The sequence below is a fragment of the Emydura macquarii genome, unplaced genomic scaffold (assembly GCF_026122565.2).
Source record: "Emydura macquarii macquarii isolate MOO-44397 ecotype Brisbane River unplaced genomic scaffold, CSIRO-AGI_Emac_v2 contig_2422, whole genome shotgun sequence".
NCBI classification, from domain to species: Eukaryota; Metazoa; Chordata; order Testudines; family Chelidae; genus Emydura; species Emydura macquarii.
Genome location: NW_027132559.1, coordinates 4,144,156 through 4,165,461, shown reverse-complemented (window position 1 = coordinate 4,165,461; position 21,306 = coordinate 4,144,156). Strand labels below are relative to the sequence as shown.

The 21,306-nt window shown below is 41.5% G+C and overlaps 1 protein-coding gene and 1 long non-coding RNA gene across 3 annotated transcripts in view; one reads left to right on the top strand and one right to left on the bottom strand.

Moving 5' to 3' along the window:
* Window positions 1-3,767, top strand: part of LOC137162230 (uncharacterized) — a 106,120-nt gene extending 102,353 nt beyond the window's left edge. For both annotated transcript variants that reach the window (XR_010922335.1, XR_010922333.1), the window contains exon 4: window positions 3,659-3,767. This is a non-coding gene — a long non-coding RNA (uncharacterized lncRNA). The remainder of the gene's footprint in view (window positions 1-3,658) is intronic.
* The window catches only part of ENTPD3 (ectonucleoside triphosphate diphosphohydrolase 3), a 28,567-nt gene continuing 9,762 nt past the window's right edge, over window positions 2,502-21,306 (bottom strand). The window contains exons 4-11 of the mRNA XM_067561826.1: window positions 19,450-19,567; window positions 15,825-15,975; window positions 14,403-14,562; window positions 11,868-12,098; window positions 10,146-10,421; window positions 9,932-10,042; window positions 6,181-6,318; window positions 2,502-3,950 (exon numbers count right to left, since the gene is read on the bottom strand). Of these exons, the coding sequence (XP_067417927.1) occupies window positions 3,717-3,950; window positions 6,181-6,318; window positions 9,932-10,042; window positions 10,146-10,421; window positions 11,868-12,098; window positions 14,403-14,562; window positions 15,825-15,975; window positions 19,450-19,567 (1,419 nt within the window). The 3' untranslated portion in view covers window positions 2,502-3,716. The remainder of the gene's footprint in view (window positions 3,951-6,180; window positions 6,319-9,931; window positions 10,043-10,145; window positions 10,422-11,867; window positions 12,099-14,402; window positions 14,563-15,824; window positions 15,976-19,449; window positions 19,568-21,306) is intronic.

Genomic DNA, 21,306 nt, shown 5'->3' with positions numbered 1-21,306 from the left:
TATCTTCCCATAAATGTCCAAATTTATTTTGCTGTCTCTTAGCTGAGCCATAATGGATCTAAGACCTCTGGTCGACTCCATGCTGGAGCGCGTTTGAGCCTTGCAGTCGCCATGACAAGTCAGCTACAAAGCTCTCTCCACGCTGGCTGCACTGGAAATGAAAATTCAAATTTTCCCGGGGCATGACGGGAGGGACCATTTCCGGTTTGCGTGGCCACATAACAGCAGAGCGCAAATGTCCAGAGCGGTCACAATGGGGCATTATGGGATACCTCCCGGAGAGCATTAATGTCGAATTACATTACGCTCAGTCTACACTGACACAAAATTGACCCATGAAATTCGAATTACGTGCTACGCCACTTGCGGAGGTGGTTTTATTACGTCGACTTTTACCGCGTTTTAAGTCGATGGAACTACCATGCCAGTGTAGACGCAGACTTTAGGAAAAAGACGTGATGTTACGTTGACCTCTGTCGCTAGTGTAGACCAGGCCTGAGAAGGTGGTTATGTGTGTTAACTTTCCCTCCTCTTACTTCCCAAAAAGAAAAAAATATTCAAAAGGACTTATGAAGTAAACTTGGGTGCCACCCACTAACATCACAAATGGGGATGTATCATCTAACATCCCCAAACTGACATCTCCATTTCATTTCTTATATGTTTCTCCTATGCAGCTTACTTTTAAATATTTGTACGTGACAGAGGTGTTGATTCCTGTGAAACAGTCTTTTTGGCTCAGGTTTGGCTTTTTGATTTGGCTTTTTCTACTCTCCTTTTCTCTGGTCAGCCTCCTTATACATTGGAAATACATTTGTTTCATTTTTTCCTTTTTGGCATGTACATTTTGAGTCAAAAGGTGAACCTGAAACAAAGACCTAAGTGTAATCGTGTCTGAACTTTAAGGGGGCTTGAAATTTGATTCAAAATATAACCACTCCACCATTCTTAAAAAATAAAAGTTGTATCAAAACCACAACTCTGAACGCTTTCAGACTCTGTGAATTCAAAATGAGTCTCTAATGCTGAATTTTGTGATGTGGGATACAATTTTCAAAGATTCAAACAGCAGGCACCTAACTTGCATAGAAAGTCAATAGGAGTTAGGAAATTAACCATTTGTGCCTTTGAAAATCACTGAGCTCATCTGTATGAATCAATTCTTAACCACTTGGGGGACACATCCTGAAGACCTGGACACTGAGGAACCAAGTTTTTGAGGTACCGAGTCTCCACAATTCCCAGTACTTCACAAGATCTGTTCTTCAGCTTGCCAATTTCCATCTCTTTGGACAATAATTTCAGACATCTTGCTCTGTTTTTATCACTGGAATGAGGCTAATGTTATCTACCATGACCAAGAAATAGGCATTGGTCAAGGAACCAGAGAAAATGTGCTCTTAGTTTGTCTTTAATCAAAAAAATATTCCAACCCTTTTATTTCAATAAAAAGATGTTAAAATCCTTTGAAACTTATCAGGCAGGTTTTAACAGGATTTAATTTGAAATGCATAAATAAAAAACTTAGAAATAAGGGAGAAACTTGAAAATACAAGCAAGGGTTGAAAAAGTCACAGCAAGCACGCCGAAGAACTCATCCCTGCAGGGAATATGGGGGCAATACAGTGCAGTGAGAATGTGTTCCAGCTGATGTCCTTAGGGGGAGCAGGATCCAGGGAGGAAACGGGACTACAGTGACTCATGGATGTGTGGAAGGAGTTTCACCTATCTCTTCCACATCTCCCACTCCAGACCCCACGCCACGCAAACATCATTTCACTTTTAGGCTTCGGCTGCTCAACCCCGGCCTTTCTTATTCAATGGCTCCACATGGTGCTGTTGTATGGTGAGCACAGGGAACCAAAAGGAGAGTTAATGGGAATGTGAGGGAGCCAGGGGCAACTGAGGATGCATGGAGAGGTTTTGCCAGTTTTTAGGTGGGGGGCCTGGAGTTACTTACGAGGCCTGGGACAGAGGAACCAAGTTGTTTGGTATTAAGGCATTGGGCTTGCAGGGTCCTACAGCACAGCTGCCTCAGCTCTCCCAGGCATAGTTGCAGCACTAGGACAGTGGTTAATACATTGATGCTGGGGCATGGGCCTGCCACCCCTTCCCTCCTCACCTGTCCTCTAGACCCCCTGCCCTTTCCTCTATTCTCGCTCCCGCATCCCCTCACCGGTCGTAGTGGTGGGCTGCACTGAGGGGATGGGAGGGTAAAGGAGCAGGTGGGGGCTAGGAGGAGCAGGGATGGGGAGAAGGCAGGTAGATGAGTTGGGGTGTGCAGAAACAGTTTTAGTTGGAGGCCTGGCTCAGAGGGAACCAGTGCGGGGTTTTATGGGATCAGCTCCCTAGAGCACCAAAGCAAGCACACACTGGGAAGTTCTTGATGAGCTGATGTCTCAGTGCAGACATCAGGTTACTGTTTGGTGCCCCAGAGAGCTGAACAGCAGAGCTGAAGGAGCAAAGTATCTGTGTTGGAGCACTGGCATTTGAAGCACAGCACTGCTGCCATGGACAGTGGGATCCACGTCAGCCCCATCTATCCCTTCCTGGTTCCTGTCTAGACCTAGCCTCTTCTCTGGGCCTGTACATCCCTGCAGATCCTCCACACCTTTCCCCAAAGACTTGCTCGCACCTGCCAGACCCCCCCCATCCATGCTCACTCCCCTTTGCCCTGTCTCTCCCGCAGAGTCTAGCCTCATATCCTGTTGCCCCTGAATGAGTGGAATAACTCTTGGTATGTTAACATTAATGTTTCAGAAGGTCCTATGGCAGAGATATCTGAATAAGAAGTCTGGTCAATCTGTGATTGTTTAGGACCAAAAGAAGAGTGTGGACAATTTGGCTAAGGCAGCTAGCAGCTATTTTTAAATGTTTCTTTTGTAAAAGTTATTAAAAAAATGACAAAATTCAATTGCCTTCTTAAGAGTTGCTTGACATATTTGGAGACTCAATTCAATTATTAAAGTACAAAACAGAGGGATTTTAGGCTTGCTTTAAGAACAAACCTTGATACAACCTTCACTACAGCGTTGCTGCTGATGCCTCTGAAATGCTGAATGTCAAAATGTATAGCTATATGCAACCATGGGTTTGGGTTTTTTCATTATGTAATTTCATTTCATTATTTAATAATTTCGTGATCAGCTTTACATGGTGACCTAAATTTTCTGTCATTTCTACATGGTAATGAAAACAGTTGTTTTTCTGAGTGCACCTAGTAGTTACAACCCCTAGATAATGCCCACTGTTCTTACTAGTTTCAGAAATTAGTTTCTCTTTTCACTTCAGTACTACGGATGAGTATTGCCATTATCGTCCTTTGTCCTATGGGTTTGTCCTCTTGCTTGTATCTTGGAACTACTGACCAGTCAAGTCTATAGGGGACTTCTATTCAAAATTACTTCTAGTGAATGGTGGTTGTTCTCTCCCTCCCTCCCCATGTTTAATAAACAAAATAGAGTTTACTGACGAGTTGCCTATTGCAGTATAACACCATAAGTCTATAGCAATGACTGCTGAGACCTCTCATGAGAGATCCAGTGCTTTGCAATACCATTTCCTTGATTTCTGTTCTCCACTCTACTTATGTTTCTGGCCTTTTGTCTGTCTTCTTTTTTTGAAATATATTTATTTATTTCTCTCTTGCTTTTCTAAGGTGCAGTTCTTCAAAGAACATGCCAAGTTTTTGTCTTTCATTGTCACTGAGCCACTCTTCATTCCGTAGCAAGTACATGGTTCATGTGACTGATATTCTTCCGCATGCGCGATACAATACATGAGTAAACAACAAAGATGAGACACAGCAATGCCACTGCTGTGAAGAAAAAGAGGAGGCCAGCAAACAAAGAAGGGTTCACAGGTAGCTGGATCAGCTGGCTTTCTGCTGGGATCATGTTGGTGAGGTTCAGCATGTAACCAAGAGACCATGCTATACTGCTGTTACCAACCTGAAATGCAAAAAAGACAATTCATATAAACTTTTTTGTTAAAGGCCAGAGAACCCAAAAGCTGCAGCATAGCTGATACTGGCGACTATTCTAAAAATACTGGAGGCCAGGCCTTAGCAAAGGCTGGCGTTTGCAAGGATTTTTAGAGAATAGGTACTTCCCTAAAGCTTTCAGCATTATATAGAGGGACTAAAGTGGACTCCTGCAAAGTTACACGTGATTTTTTGCTACCTTGGAGCATGTTAAGCAGTTTCTAGATCACCTAGCTAAAAGAACTGAGATAAAGATATCAGATTGGTTCCAACACTGAGAATCAGTAAGGTATGTTTTTTACTATGTATCCTATCTAAAATAGGATCACCAATCACTATAAGTATCTCAGTGTAAAGAACAATTTAAGATACCAATAAGCATAACAACCATAGAATTGGACTCTGCTTTCACCATCTTAGTGTTTGGCTACTTGCTCTTGAATTTTTAAAAAACCCATATATCTCCATTTTAACCCTGAATTTTCAAAAGACAGCCTCTCAAAAAATGGCATCCACAAAAAGGAGGCCAGGATAAAGCACAAAAATCAGGCACTCTGCTTATTATTATTAACTCTTGTTCTGATACAATATTGTTGATTGCCGTAGCTCATCTGTGCTTATAAAGTCATCAACCCCCTTCTTTTTGCCTAACACAGGAGAAAGGGAGATTGTTTGTGGGCAACTGGTGAGATTAGACGGGTTGGTGGGAGACAGAAGGAGTGTGGTGTCTGTCACCCCTTTGCCTGTCAGGTTTGGGCCTTGGTGGCACTCCTAGAAATAATTGTTCTTTGTCATTCAGCAACATGTCCATTTAAATAAGTACTTTGTGTTTCGCTTGGATCAGTACTTTCTGTGCTGCTGGCTGTGGGGGAACAATCATAAGTGAAATTCACCCTTGTGCTGAGGACCAATACAAGGCTTATGCAACAGAGTAATTCTGGTGAAATACCTCAAAATAACCCTCGTGCTGGCCTTTTTGCAGAGGAGTTAATTTACCTACTGTAAAAACTTCTCCAGATCTTCCGATAGTTGGCTCCTAGATGGTAAAGCCAGGCAGTGTAGTTATTTCATTCCCTATAGTATGGATTTGCCCAAATGATAGAGCTCTGCTGTTTAGAAAAATCTTGCTCAGGATTTCTTGATGCCTTGTTCTTAAGTGCAGTGGGCAGATTACTCTTATTGTATGGTACCTACACCCGTTTTATTTTGTGTTACCTTGTGTTGTAACAGGCCAGTGCTAATCTATTTAAAAGCTTAATGAAGAGTTTAAAAATCTGATTGGAACAAGTTGCAGAAATAGGAGTTGTGGTGGGGCGGAAGGAAGGGGTCATAGTATAACCAAGTCTGATTACTCAGAGGAAACACTGCTATAACTGTCTCAGAGTCTAAATGGCATTGGGTGCAGAAAGTTTGTTTACAGTACTGTCCTCTATACTACCAGCCAATCACCCCATTAACCCTAAGAAGCAAGACTACTTATAGGCTTGCTTTTCAGTGCCCTCATTTAGGGCCATTTGATTTTTATGGGCAGACTCTTGTACTTGTAGAGAGTTCTGTTGACTTCTGTGTGATCTCACCTGGGTGGATCATTACACACTGTGCCAAACTCTGCTTTATGTCTGCTCACAGGGTGTAACAGCTTTCCCAAACTGCTCTATAGACAGTCTGTAAAGTCCAAACTCGCACCCACTTGATGAAGAAGAGTAATAAGGTAACAAAGATTAGCCCAAACGATCTCTCAAGCATGCTTGGCTACTCATAGGGTCAGATCTTCAGGACTGCTCTCCCCAAATAGCCAGTTCCACTTCCTTTATATCCAGATGGTAACCAGTTATCTCCCACACAGAGAGTCAACAGACTCACTTACTCGTGGCAAGGTGATTGCCATTCTATTACATGCCCCTGTGCAGCCCACGTGACTTACAGAGAATTTGCACAGGCATAACGGAGAACAAAATTTATCTCACTCTTTAAAACTCTAAAGGATCTAGGGTCACTGAATCATATTGTCACCACTGAAAACATTAGGAGTTGGCATTGGAGCTAAAGTCAGAGCTCTTACTTGGCTCTAAATAGTTAAAAATCTGCAGAAGCTGCCCACAATCTGTATGTATTTGCAAGCTAAAATGCCCTTCTGTCACCATTTTCCAAATTCTTGTTCATGTTATATAATAATAATAAAAATAAATAATACTCACTTCTTTTTGGAAATGTATTTGAGGCCAAGTCTCTCTGTTAAATTTATATCCATGTACAAGCAGGTAATAGATGTAGTTCGCTGAAAAACAGTAGGATCTAGCATATGCTTCTTCAAACTTAGGCAGCATAAATGGAAGCTGAAAAATAAAATAAACAGGATCAAGACATGTAAATTAAAATACCAACAACTTCTTTTAACAAAGAAGGACTTGCATAAAGTACACTTCCCAATCTAATTAACACTTAACAGCTGTTTTCGGAAACATCCTAAGAAAAATATTAATGTAGGCAAATAGACATGGCGATTTACATTGGAAGTGACTGTGCTGTTGATGTATTTTGTACTGTAAACAATTATAATTAAAAATAAAAAATGCATGAAATATTGAAATTGTTAGCCACTGCGTTGTCTATCTGATCCCTTTAGCATATCTAAAATTGTGGTAGTAAATTTCAGAGGCAAGGCTCTTCAAGAAGATGTGGCAACAAGTGATCAGATCAGAAGGACATTAAATTATAGTTTGGAACGCTAGCAGAAAACACAGGGCCAGTTTGAGGATTCAGCTATCTCAATATAAATCTGAAATAACTCAACTGAGATCATTCAGGTTATTCTGGATTTACACTGATGTAGATAAAATCAGGATATGGTCTGCAGTACATATTGATGCAGGAGAGAAGTACAGATTTGAGAAGGCGTTCTGAGAAAGTATGGTTGCTTGACACAAAAGGTCCTGTAGGTCAAACACTCTCTGTGCATATAAATGGGGTATTTTTATCATCATTTTGGAGTGTGATGCTCTGTCAAAGTATCCAGTGTGATAATAGCTTGAGTACAAGGTTATGTGCAAAGAATTCTGATCCCCCACTTCATTTAACACTGAAATGAGTGCTGATGAGGGCCAGAGGGCTATGGGGACAGCTAGGTTAGCTGAAGAGTACACGCACAGCAATCCATAAAAGTCTTAAAATCAGAGAAGAAATACCACGCAATACAGAGCATAGAGCACTGCTGTCTGAAAGAGCAATGTGACGGGGCTGTGGGCCATTTTGGGGCCCAGCATGGCTTCACTGCAATTTTTAAATTTAAGGACAACTCTAAATTATGTTCATTCTCCTGGTGACCTCACTGAAGAACAACGTTGCCTCCAGGCCCAATCTTGCTCCCATCTAAGTTAATGGAAATGTTGCCATTGACTTCATCTCGAGTAGGATGAGGCCACCACTTAGTACAAAGAGAAGTCTAACTGTTTCTCGATGTATTGCATTGAACCCCTACATTATAACTTAAGATAATGGCTCTTATTAAGCAAACTCTCTCCTCTCCTCTCCTCAAAACAAACAAACAAAAATACTGAGGTTCTCCCTTTCTCAAGGCCTTTTCCTGGATATTACAAACTATAAAAGGATGATAAGCAATTTCTAATGATTCCATTGCAATAGATAGGTAAAGTGTCATTTTTCCTTCCTTATAACTACCAGCAACAAAGAGCAGACACTTAGGTGACAACTTGGGGGCCACCCAGTCCACTAAGAGGTTCTGTCACTGTCTTCCCTGTAATTTTTGATGCCCTTATACTGTGCAGCTTTGGTTCAGACTCCTGACACCAGCAGCCTGCCCACAAGCTCAAGGTCTTACCCAGGCGTTCACCAGGCTAGTTACTCCTTGCAGGATGATGCCAAGAAGCCCTTCCATTCCCAAGTCTCCCCAGATCGGTCTACCCTAAGTTCTTAACTACCAAGACACTCAGACTTTTCCCCTCTGGTTCATCATCCCAAAAGCGTGAAACCAGCCCTCCAGATTTCAGCTTACTTTGGGACACACACACTCCACACAGTTTTCACACCAGAGACCTGCTTGTGGTAAAAATAAATAAAATATTTATTTATTTAACAGAAAAGCCACAGATTCAAAAGATGAAATAGTTCGGGAGAGCAAACATAGAAGTTACACAGTAAAAAACAGAAATACAGAATCTCAGGCTCTACACCTTCATATTAGATAAAATCCCTTTTCCAATACAAGTTACTATTGCCTTTGAACAGTTTCCTAGCATGCCCCCTAGCATAAGGTGGATTTCCCGGCCAGCACCCGCATTAAGTGACTGTCTCTCAGTTTCTGGATGCCTTTCACTTCAACCCCCTTCCATTTTAGAATTGTTTTTCAGGTTTTTTCCTTCAGTCACTATAGATATTTAAAGTGGGGAAATCCCGAGTTGTCCAAATGTCTTTCCATTAACTCTAATGGTTCTCCATTGTTTTTTTCTGGGCTGGACAATGGATAGCATCCTCATGTTGGGGAAGTAGCCCTGCCTGATTGCTTCATTGCTCTGTTGTGAGGTGATGCTGGAGTTGCACTACAGTTACAACGACAATTATCTACACATACACACAAAATATATATATATATATATATATATATATATATATAATGTGCATACATTCATAACCACAGTCTGCATACATATCTCATATTGACAATCAAGTTCAGAACACTACAAGCTTTCATAAAAGACCTTAATATATTTATATAGTGCAACAACACTGCAACAATCAGTTGATTTAACTGCTTATTTTTTGTGGTTTAAACCTTCTGTTGTCTTGTTGGGGTGTCTGGACTGTGATTATAACAACCAAATTAAAAAGCAAATACTGACACACATTCTATTTAGTATGTAACTGATACTATATTTTTGTAATCCTCTCTGCCTTCCAGTAAGTATTGTTCAAGAGACGGTATTGATTTTAGACAGTGCTAGGGAGAGGCTTCAATGAAGCTAAATCTACAATTGCAGCTGGGGGTGTGATTACCAGCTCGCATAGGCATACTTGCGCTAGCTCACTAAAAATAGTAGTGTCGCTGCAGCATTGGTAGCATGGGCATTGGCAAGGGGCGGTATGGACTAGCTGTCCTGAGTACATATCCATGGGATCCAAGTGAGTTTGTACACAGGGCAACTAGCCCCTGCTGCTGCTCACCATTGCCCATGCTGCACTACTACTTTTAGCCTGCTAGCTCGATAAGACCTAGCGTATGTATGTCTACTGGAGTTGGGCATCACACTGCTAGCTGCAAGTGTGGACACAGCATGGGAAACTTTCAACTTGAAGTTGTAAATTGGTCATGTGTGATCACTCGACTCTGTAACTGTTGGCTTGTGCTGACATTCAATATACAAGTGCAGCAAAAAAGGGTCTTCCTGAAAATGTCTCCATTTGTAGACTGATAACTGTAAGGATTGTAGATTGTTCAGTACAAGAGTTTTTCCTGGAGAACTGGGCCTGATTCTTATTTACTGTAAGGTACCTTTATACCATTCACCCACTTTAAGGCACTTATATGTTGCCAGAACAGCATTAAGCTATCCTGAGTGTAGATGAGAGTCAAGCCCTTTGTTTCTTTCTGGCAAAAATATGCTCCATTTGCTGTGGTGTGACATGACAGCTGCACAAGACTCACAGAGTGAAATTGAAAATGCATGCATTTTGCCTGGTTCCTTATTTCACTACAAGCAGGAAACTCAACTCAGGATCATGAAAAAGTTTCATGAACCTGGGCGGAGGTTTAAGTAACCTAGGATTATTTTATAGTTTGGAGTGAACTTGAAACTCATGGGAAAGGAAGGCAAGAATTCATATGAACCTTTTAAAAGTTTGAACTGTGAACTGAAGTGGTCCAGTTGTCCATAGTTCTGTATGATGTGCTCCCTTGATCTTTCCCCTTTCCAAATGCAGAAAGTTCATACTGACCTGATTCCAGTTCTGTGAGCAGAAAAACCACATGCTTGTATTAAAGTCAGCTAGTGGAAAATGTCCAGTTAAATTCAAAGCACTGGCTGTATAGTAGAATCCTGAAAAAGCCTATAAATAAAACCAGATGAAAGGCACTTTACTCTCAAGATCCTATGTAATCAGAAGTAGGGAAGAAATGCCGAAAATAGAAACCCTGTGCTTGCTGACTTACCATAAACTTCCCTTTAAGCTTTGGCTGATGGACTCCATTGAATGAACAGTCTTCCCCACTGTCATTGCAAGTGGTGAAGTTAAACAATAGGGACACCTTCTCCTGGCACAGAACTGGGTCTCCAGTTCCCCTGAAATTTACGAGTTGGCCTGGATCGTAATTTGTTGGTTTTAGAGATTCCGTGCAAAGACTTCCATACAAGTGTTTCATTGTTACAACAGTTTCATAATTCTGAGGATAGCATGGATTATCAACCTTGGACTTGTTTCTTGAGTTCTGAGGACAGACAAAGTTCTTTTTTCTTAACAGGAAAGCTTTCAATTTCACATTCATAGTATTTTAACCACGTATGTTTGTATTCTCCCCATTCTCTTCTCTGCCATAAGAAGAGTATCGAGAACAGCATGGTTTAATGACCGTCATCATTCAAAGTGAATCCTATCTTACAGAACACACTTGTGAAATAAACAAAGATCCACAAGTCTAGTTTAATTGCTCGGCAGAATATTTTTGTGGGACTCTATGAAGACAGAAGACATTCATGAAGAGCTTCTTTGTTAGATCCCATCATATATTAAAATGGGGCCATAGGTTTGTAACAGGGATTTCTGTCTTTCCTCACCATTTTTTCTCTCTATTTTCACCCATTCCTCTCCTCCCTCTGGCCAATGCCAGCAGCTTGCTGATACTCCTCACAGTGCTGCTCCTTGCTAAAAAGAGCCGGGATTCCCAAGTGAATGGGTTCCAGAAAAGCTGACAAGCAAGATAAAATGTCCATTTTCTTAGTGGTGCTGCCCTCTGCTGTTCTCCTCAACCTGTTCAATCAGAGTAATAGGGATTGCAGTACATCCATCCCAGGAAAAAGGTTGTGGTAAGTTAACACACACTGACCTAGCCTCAACCCATTTTTGTAGTGTAGCCATAACCCAGGAGGCTCTCATTGGGTTTCTGACATGCTCTTCTATTAGGTGGTGTTTGCCAGCAGGAGGTTTGTTCCCCAAGTTAGCAGAAGCTCCAAGATCTGCAAGAATCCTGGGTATATGTCCCAGAGGTCAGAGCCATCTCTGCAGAGGAACTAGCTCCAGGATCCCCTCTTCCTCATCCTGTATGCTGGACAGTTCAGCTCTCCATTGCCCCTGTGATGCCCTTGATGGGGGCTGCACTGGAGGGGAGAGAGAAGTGTGTGTGTGGGAAGGGGTGACTGGGTGTGTGCCCCTTTGAGCTGTGCCCTACTGCCCAGGTATTTCCAGCCACAGAGAGGAGCTTCTGCATGCTCCAGGGGAAAGCGGTTAAGCCTGCAGAGGCAGCACTCCATTTTCCGCAGCACTCAGGCAGAGATCTTCAGTGGGGAGGGGAAAATAGAGAGCTGCTCACAGGAATGAAGCAGGCTTACAGTGTAAGTTTTAACAATGGATACACTCTTGTTATACAACACAGCTGGACTGCCTGACTCCTAGGAGGTCACGGCGTCGTGTTCAATTATTTTTCAGTCAATTACAAAACTATCCTCAAAAAGAGTCATTAAAAGAAAAGGGGGAAAAAAGAGATTCCCAGTTTGGCTAAATGTATAAAATTAACCCAATATGTTTTGCACAGCAATTAACATAATGGGGCCCTAACTGCAGCCTCTAGGCCCGACTGCAATAAGAACTTATGGCAGAAGAGAGAACGTGTTGAGAAAGTTATTGAATACAAACAGAATTACATAGTTCCTGAACGTACCTGCACTAGTAAGGCTAAGAGTCTTTTTTCTGCTTCATCTCTTCCATAACACTGGAAGCTGTGAGTATACACACTGTACTCATAACCATATAGCTGCACCTGTAACGTGTTGTTGGAGTTCTGCATACACTCCTCTGGGACAAATGATATTTGAGTGGAGGCTCCTCCTAGATCAAGTGCACCTGTGGTCTCTGCTCCATGAGGATGGACCCATGTCCTCCAAAAGGTTTTCTAAAAATTAAACAGGTAGGTTTGAAATGTCATCTGCTTCTCTATGTTCTTTCTTCAAGCTCTTTCACTCATTAATTACTTTTAAAACTGCAATATATCTGTAACAGTGTAAAACATCACTCAGGAAAAGCTCAGCTGTGTGTAAAACGTTGTCTGCTGAAATTCTGTAGATGAGATGATATTTTTTCACAAAGGGAAATGAAGCTGAAGAATAAAGGAAGGGTTCAGCACAACTAAAACTCAGAGTGAGATATGGTTTAGTGTTTAGAGCACAAGATTGGGGGGGTTTTAAAATTCATTTCACAGGAGATTTTGAATTTTTTGTTGTTTTTGTTCAATTTCTGAATGGAAATTTTTTTTAAATTGCGGAATTCCCTCTGAAACAGAAAATCTGGTTCTTGACCAGTAGCTAAAAGAGATCCTCAGCTGAACGCTCTGTTGAAGTCAATGGAGCTATTGCAATTTAGCTGAGGATCTGCCTGAGAGCTTCTATGAATATATTTTAAAAACAATTCCATCACCTTAGGCCTATCAGCAAGACCCATATATCTGGTGGTTTTCAGTTTTTGAGACGTTATCTGGATTTTTCCAGCCACTTATTTGGCTGTTTTCACACAAAAGCAGGAAAACGGCGATTGGATCTGCATATTATTAAAAGCCAAGTATTCGCTATCCACAGATTTCTTCTAATATTGTGCGAGTGTGTATTGTGATGGGACGGGAGAACAGACTGCACACTCCAGCCAACATCTACAGGCAAACTCCTAGGGTAAAATCCTGGCTCCACTGAAGTCAATGACAAGACTCCCGTTGACTTCAATAGGCTAGGATTTTACACCAAGACTTTTTCCGGTGTCACAACATTGGTGAAAAGTTTAATTTTTTCCAGTTTCATACTGAGTGCCAAACTTTTCACAAAGCTTTACTCATCTGAACTCCATGTACTAAACTAGCTTCCCAGAATCGGTGGCCTCTTCTGGCCTTAAAAATCTATGAATTTTCAAAGCAGAATTCATTATTTTGATCATTAAAGGCCTACATGATAAGAGACTGCCTTCAGTTACACCCCTGCAACCCCAATGAAGTCACTGCTGTTGCACAGATGTAAGTGAGGGAAACATTTGTCCCAGAATGTGCAATTTTGATATAACGAAATTTGTGTTTTCACAATGTTCATACACTCTCAATTATGTGATTGATTCCTGCAAATGGGTTTGGAGCAAAATGTTATTTTGCATTAAGATAATCAAAAGCCGAATCCACTTTGCAAACTGTCATGATCCAATAGTAACTGATCAATAGGGAAGGTTAATAACATTCAGGAAGTGGACTTAATTTTTCTTCTAGCAAGATGAACTAGGATAATCCTCTCAAATATTTTGGGAAGTAAACATCTTTAATTAACACAACTGAGCGCTGAAGATCACTGCTATACATCTTATTCCACACATGCAATTCATTTAGAGTTAGGCCTTGTCTATACATAATTTTGTACAAGTATAACTATGTCAGTTAGGGGTGGGTTTTTTTACCAAGATAGTTACATTGATACAATCCCTAAGTGTGAATGCAGCTATACTGGTATAAAGTTTCCACATATCAATCTAGCTTATCCCCTTTCCTATCCCCTATCCTGCTACAAACACCCATAACTGGATCCACACTAAGGGATTGAGCTACCCCAGCTGTACCACTGTACAGATAGAATGGTACAAATGAAAGCATTAGGATGGAAGATAAAGTCCAAGATGTGGCTGACAAAATCCAGGAAGCATGAATTTGCTGGTTTGGAGACACACACAGAGGATAAATGAAGAGGAGATGGTGAAGATTGCATGGCAGGAGAGGGTGGTAGGAAAGAGACCTCAGGGGAAAGCTCAGGAAGTGGTAGATGGATTGGATCAAAGAAGATGGTGAGCAGGTAGACCTTTGGGCTGCCTTGGACAGACAAAGCTGGAGAAGGTTTGCACAACGATCCAGACCCAAATGATGGGATAAGGGGAAGAAGAAGTAGTACAACTATTGTGTTTAGACTAAGAATTAGATTTGCCAGGTATCTTATTTCTGTATATTGTTAAGAGTTTTATCTCGGACATCAATGTTCCTTTTAAATATTTCCAATGTTCCTAGTTAGGATAAAAACTCTGTTCATTTTATTCTTGCTCTATAGCAAAATCTTGCCTGTGATCTACTTTTGGTCGTAATGTGGAGCCAATGGCTACTCCATTTTAACATGCATCTCCTCCAAAACTTGTGATTCATAAACAACAATATAAAATAAAACATGCAGTTTTTTCCACACACCTCCAAGAAATTGCCCATTAAATAGTTGGCTGTAATCCATCCATACACACCTTCCTCTTGCCCAGTTATGATTTGAGCACCCCTAAATTCAAAAGGCTGGGAACTGAAGTAGTTTTCAATGCTCTCAAGGACTTCATTGGCTGCCGTTTCATTTTGCAACCTAAGCAATTCACAAAACACAAAATGCTGAGCATCTGGAAAGACAAGCTTACCTTTATTGTTTATCAACCTAGTGACTAAAGAAATGCCCATAATTTCCCACTGACAATCTGAGTCCATTTTGGCCTTGAGGAACAGCCTTTAGTAAGGAACAACCGAGTTAGATGTACAGACAGCTTTAGCAAGCACAGCTAGCCTAAAACAACTCTGAAGGTGGTAGAACATCAGCTGTGGCCATGTCTACTCTGGAGCTGGAAGGTGTCATTTCCAGCGTAAGCAGACATACCTGCAGTAGCTCTGAACAAGCTAGTGTGCTAAAAATAGAAGTGTAGCCGTGGTGGGCTAACTGCCCCACATACAGTCCGATCTGAGACCCTAGGTACCTACTGGGATGGCTAGCCTTTCTCACCGCTATGGCTACACTTCTATTTTTAACAAACTAGCTCAATCACAGTGGTGCAGGGATGTCAACTCGAGCTGGAAGTTACGTTTTCTAGCTCCATTGCGGACATACACTATGTCCAATTGTTGCCATGTTTACACTGCAAGTAACTGGGTATTTTGTTCCTCATATAAAAGATTGTGTTTGGTGAACTGAGTGCTTATGTGAAAGGTGCTGGCTTAACCGTCATGGAGACTTTAGCCCTCTCTATGGCCACAGAGCCAGGTACAGCACAGGAAACAGCAGTGCAAATCTCCCCTCACTAATTGCCTCAACTGTGTTCTGAAGGGATCGTCTGCAGCGATGACAAGGTAGAGTCTCCACTCTCCAGGCTTATTCAAGCTATACCTGAAACTGAGAACAAAAAAGCCAGCTGGTGCCCATCTCAAAAGCCACATACATAGATACAGTGCAAACTCTTGGCACCACACTCACACCTAGCATAACTCCTTGTCTTCAGCTGAGTGACACCAACTATGAATCTGGCCTACTTACCCTCAAATATGCCCACAGAGTTCTCATTTACACCGTGGGAGTTGACCTCTATGCTGAGGACAGAAATGGACCTTACATTGCTGGAGTGCAAAGCAAGCGAATACTTCCTTTCAATACAGTAAAATGACATGGTAAAAGACAAGCAGATCTGTTTAAATAATTAGACCAAAAGTTCCAAACCTTTAATTTCACTGGCTGGGTTGGATTTCCTTTTGAGACAGAGAATTCCTGGCGAACAGAGAGTTGTCAAACACATTTTTCCATACTAGTTTGACATGCTGTTGTCCTATTTACATGCATTAAATGTACTGGGGATTTTGCCATACCTCAGCAGTCGCATTCCAGCTGTAGCTCCCAGATAAATTGGGGTATTTTTATGCAAGTGCAATGGAATTTTCTCCTTTACTTTATTCATGCAGTTGTCAATGGGTTTGGCAATTTCTTGAGGGTTATTTCCATAGCTGGATATGCCCGGACCTAAAAGAGAGCAAGTAGCTGATTTCATTTGTTTTGCCACCTAGCAACAAAAATCAGAAGAAACAGCTATTTTTCCCTTTTAATATTCCATTTTGAAAAGATGTTTTACCTTTAAACAAGAACAATTTTAAAATCTTCATGATTAAAAAGACTATTAATGAACATGCCTTGGAGTCTTTTATACAGGGCAGCACTCTTGACATGTGATTCACCCCTCAACACTTTTATCCTTTCAACTGTTCATAGGCGCAAATTGACAGCTGTGCCACATTAATGGGGAAAATACATTACACGTGGCGGGACTGCAGAAAAATCCACCTACTGGGTGGAAAATACCTCTTAGATCTCCAAAATTATAGAAAACCCCATCCCTTCGTGTCCTAAATCATGTGGGCTCCACCTACCAAACTGGCATATATCAGACCAGGTCTGGAAGTAGCATCTTGCTGGTAGCAGAATAATGAATTGTGAACTGCAATTTGACCTTTGACTGGATTTAGGGGCAGCATAGTCCAGCAGAGAGGGACCTAGACTGGGAATCAAGCAATCAGGAGTCTATTTCTATGTCTACCAGTGTATTGCCAAATGACTTTGGACAAGTCATTTCCCTTTCTTTGCCTCAGTCTCCCTATCTGTAAAATGGAAAATAATTCTACTTTATTCAGTGCTTTGAGCATCGGGGAATTCTCATTATTAGCAGGAGAACTGATTCCCTTGAGAAAGCTTGTTAGAGAGCAACATATAGATTTTGCTAAGATTTGGGTGTTTAATTACCCAAGAGGCTCATGATCAAATCCAGACTCCAAGATAGATGTGCTATGTCAGGAACCATCTGGAATAACCCTACAGCTGTGGTCCTTAGGAACAATGGAACTATCGGTGACAAAAATGAGATTCGTGGAAGCAAGTGACTGAGCCTTCTCAGTGGCTGGCCCCCAGCCGTGAGACTCCATCCCACAAGAGTGAAGAAAGACCACAGATCAGACTGCTTCTAAGATCAAACAAAAGCCCCATCTGTTCATCTTGCTTTCCCATAGAAGCAATAATTAATCAGAATAATAAACAAAAATACCCCCAAAGCAAGGAAAATAACAAACCTCACCCACCTTTTTTGAGGGAGGTGTGCAGGGGAATGAGAAGAGAGATTATGTATTATTTACGGCTGTCAAACGATTAAAAAATGTAATCGCAATTAATCGTGAGATTTAAAAAAAATAGTTGCGATAAATCGCAGTTTTAATTGCACTGTTACATTTAAATTGGTTTTCATTTATTTTTTATTATAAATATTTCTGGATTTTGTCTGCATTTTCAAATATATTGATTTCAATTACAACACAAAATACAAACTGTACAGTGCTCACTTTATACTATTTTTATTACAAATATTTGCACTGCAAAAACGATAAACAAAAGAAATAGTATTTTTCAATTCACCTCATACAAGTACTGTAGTGTAATCTCTTTATCATGAAAGTCTAGCTTAAAAATGTCAATGTTTTTACCATAACTGCACTCAAAAACAAAACAATGTAAAACTTTACAGCCTACGTGTCGAAGCATGAAGGGGCATATGAATGTTTAGCATATCTGGCACATAAATACCTTGTAACACCAGCTACAACAGTGCTATGCGAATGCCTGTTCTTATTTTCAGGTGACATTGTAAGTAAGAAGCAGGCAGCATTATCTCCTGTAAATGTAAACAAACTTGTTTGTCTTAGTGATTGGCTGAACAAAAAGTAGGACTGAGTGGACTAGTATGAGGTGACTTGAAAAATACTATTTATAATACATTTAAATTAGTATTCTATTATTGTTTAATAGTGCAGTTAATCGCGACTGTTTTTAAAAATCTAGTTAATTTGTTTTGCATTAATCACATGCATTAGCTGTGATTAATTGACAGTCCTACTATTATTATTATTACTACAGTACAGACACGATTCTCCAAAACCTGTAATCCAAACCTCCGCATTATCCTAATCCCTTCCTTGTCATTGCTGGGGGACAAGAGAGAAGAGTCCCCCAGCTGCAGGGGAGGCCACCCTGCTGCTGAATAGCTCCAGTGGCAGTGCAAGGAATCCTCTGCACTCCCTCTGTTCTGTGTGGGAGTGAGTGGGATGTGATATTGGGGCCCCAGAGGACTAGATGACAGCCAATCCCTGCAGGCACAAGATGCAGGGGAGTCTGCGGTCCTGGTGGGGCAGAGCAGAGTCCTGGCCGGGAATCTCTGTTCTGCCCTACCAGGAGTGCAGCCAAGTGGCAGGTGTGTCAATGCAGGAAGCGCTCTGAAGCCCTGCTGTGCTGGGAGTGAACGAACTGGCCCATGACAGGGGAGTTGCAGAGGGCTCCCTGCGCTGCTGCTCCTGCCCTCTCAATTATCCAATGAAATCCAAATCATGCTATTCGGGAGTATACGGTACTTATTATTTACATGACTGCATATGGGTGGTCAGCACTTGGCTATTTGGAATGTGCTCATACACCGCAGTGATTAGTGTGGTATAGCCAGAGTAGAGCCACTGTATAAAGGAATATGGACTGAGTCAGCATTAGGGTGGGCTGTCCAATCCCCACAGGGCTGCTGGGAGAAGGATGCAGGAGAGATCAGATCCCCACCTATGGAGGAGCTCTGGCCCAGGAGTGTGCATGCAGTGCAGCTAGTGGAGCATTGGGAAGAAGGAACAAGCATGTTGCTGGTTACCGCTCTCCCTCTCCACTCTGTCACAGCACAGCTGTGCTCTGTTTGGTTCCCTTTCACACACAGTATCACAGGGACTAGCACACCTTTGGCTACTGTAGTTTGAGGCACTTTTGTATGGATTTACACAATATCCCTGTACAAAGTCACCTGTCCCCTTATGTTCTATAATTCTCTTTTTTCTTTTTTGGGGAAAAAAAAAACAATTAAAATAAACTTTTAAAGTGCTTCCTCTTGTGTTTTTAGGGCAGCAGAATGGCTCAGCTTCCCTATGCAGCTTTCTCACACCAAAAACCCTAAGGGCAGCATTCTTAATTAGTCATGACATGTCATGTCGATGTGCAGACACAGATACACTGAACATTGCAGGCAGCATGCCACCCCAGCACCTGGAAGGACATAGCACATGGCAGTTCTTTGTTCCCTGGGTAAGCTTAGATTTGTCTATATTTTTTTTAAATTGCTGGGGCATGTGTATATAGTCTAGAGATTGAAAGACTGGTTCTGTTGGAAACCACTGCTTTTTATTCATCCACCAGCCACTACAGACAGCTACACACTAACTATCCAACCCACATGCTGCACTAACTACTGCCAGGACCAAGGTGGCCCTGAATAAGGGATCAGTAACTGGTTCCATGACAGCCCCCACTTCCCTGCTCTGAGTGGAACTCAGATGCAGGGGAGAACCAAGCCCTATAATCTATCCACTGACCTTTTTTTTTTTTTGGCATCACACTACTATTTCCAAATCTCCATTTGATCCTCACCTTTCACACTGCACCTGAAGGTTTGGCTTACTACCCCTGTATCATTTTCTTTTTCTGCTGGCCATTCATACATGTATACCGTAGTCCGAGATGATCCAGCATCAAGCACGATCCCATACTGGGGGAAAAAAATGGTGACAGTTTAAAGTCCAAAATGTGACAGTCTTTTGGTTTCTTAAAAACCACCACAAGGTTTTCAGCATGCCATCGTGCCATGCATTTACTTAAAAGCCAAAAGGAATGCTTTAAAATGTGACTAAAGTCATCTTAACTGAAAGCATCAGGTACTTGGACACTCTGCATAAGTCAGGCTGCAGATTCTGTGAATGATTCCTAATACAAAACTGGTGCAGAGTGTATTGTCTTAGCGTCTGTGCAGGTGGCTCTGTGGGAAAGGAGAGTGCTCAACACCTTTCAGGATCAGGCCCAAACTTTGCCCTGCAACATATTATTTACCACTGTTATTAAGGCCTGATCTTGTAATGTGTTGATCATCCTCAACTCCCACTGAAGTCAATGGGCATTGAGGGTGCTCAGCACCTTGTGAGGACAGTCTCTTTCTTGTGTTACCTATTGTGCTCGCCACAGGAAACAAACGTGTTATAACTTGGCTATTTTGGTCTCAGCTATAATTTCCAGGTGGAGCAGCATGTTACAGCGGCTGAAAAGTGAAGCGCCATATCAGGCAGACTTCTGCTTTCTCCTGCAGCCATCATAGCTGCAAGTCACCTCCTTTGATTTACCAGACATTGTGAGCTTCAAGAAAACTACATAGCACACAAAGTCACCCTTGCTTGATTTGCAAATTGGAAGCATTTGCGGTAAACTGAATATTTATCTTTAATGCAGCATAGTCCCCTGGCATTGCTTTAGCTCCCTTGTTTGGCACAGCCCCATTATTTTAATGGGTAGCATTGGCTGACTGATCCAGAACGCTGTACGAGGAATGTGCTTCCTCTGTCCTTGTCAAGCAGGTTACACAATTGGGGAAATATATCTAAATTGCTGTAAAAATGCAGCTGTCATGGGAGGTAATGCAATAGCATACTTTGGTGCGTGAACTTCTTTAAGGAGACTCAGATGCTTCATGGAAAATGTGGGTTACTGCCTTACCAATCAGCACTGAGATTGTCCGACTTCAAGTGCTAATATATAATTGTGCAATGCGACTAGAAGCCTTGAGAAGTTCTGACTACCAGTATCATGACCAGAACATGATCATTATTGTTTCATTCAGAATACAATCCAAATAGACACAGGACACCAATTAATTCCTCCCTTTTTGATGCATACTTATATCTGGTGCAATGCCACTAACATCAATAGCATCACACTCAGGATGAATGCGTCATTGCATATTTAAACGGTTACACAACATGTACATTTTAATGTCTCTCATCACAGTGATATCTAAGCAAATAGGAAATAGGATTTCCCTTCCCTTGGGCTTACTCTTTGCCATTAATTATTATTTACTTATATTACAGTCCTATATAGTTTCCCACTGAGATTAGGGCTCCACTGTACTAGACAGTGTACACATACATAGTAAGAGACAGTCTGTCTAAAGGAGCTTACCGAGTCTGAATATACAGGACAGATGAGAGAGAAGAAGTATCATTATCCCCATTTACAGATGAGGTCACAGAGAAATTAAGTGACTTGCCTAAGGTCACACATGAAATCTATGGCATAGGTGGGAACTGAACCCAAGTTTCCCCCGTCCCAGTCTACTGTGTTAACCACCAGATCATTCTTCTTCCCCATTTCTGCTCTTTTGTGATAGTGGAGTATTCAGGCAGCTGGAAAGATGATTTGTTTGAAGGGAAGAGGGCTAGGAATTCATTTATCCTCCTT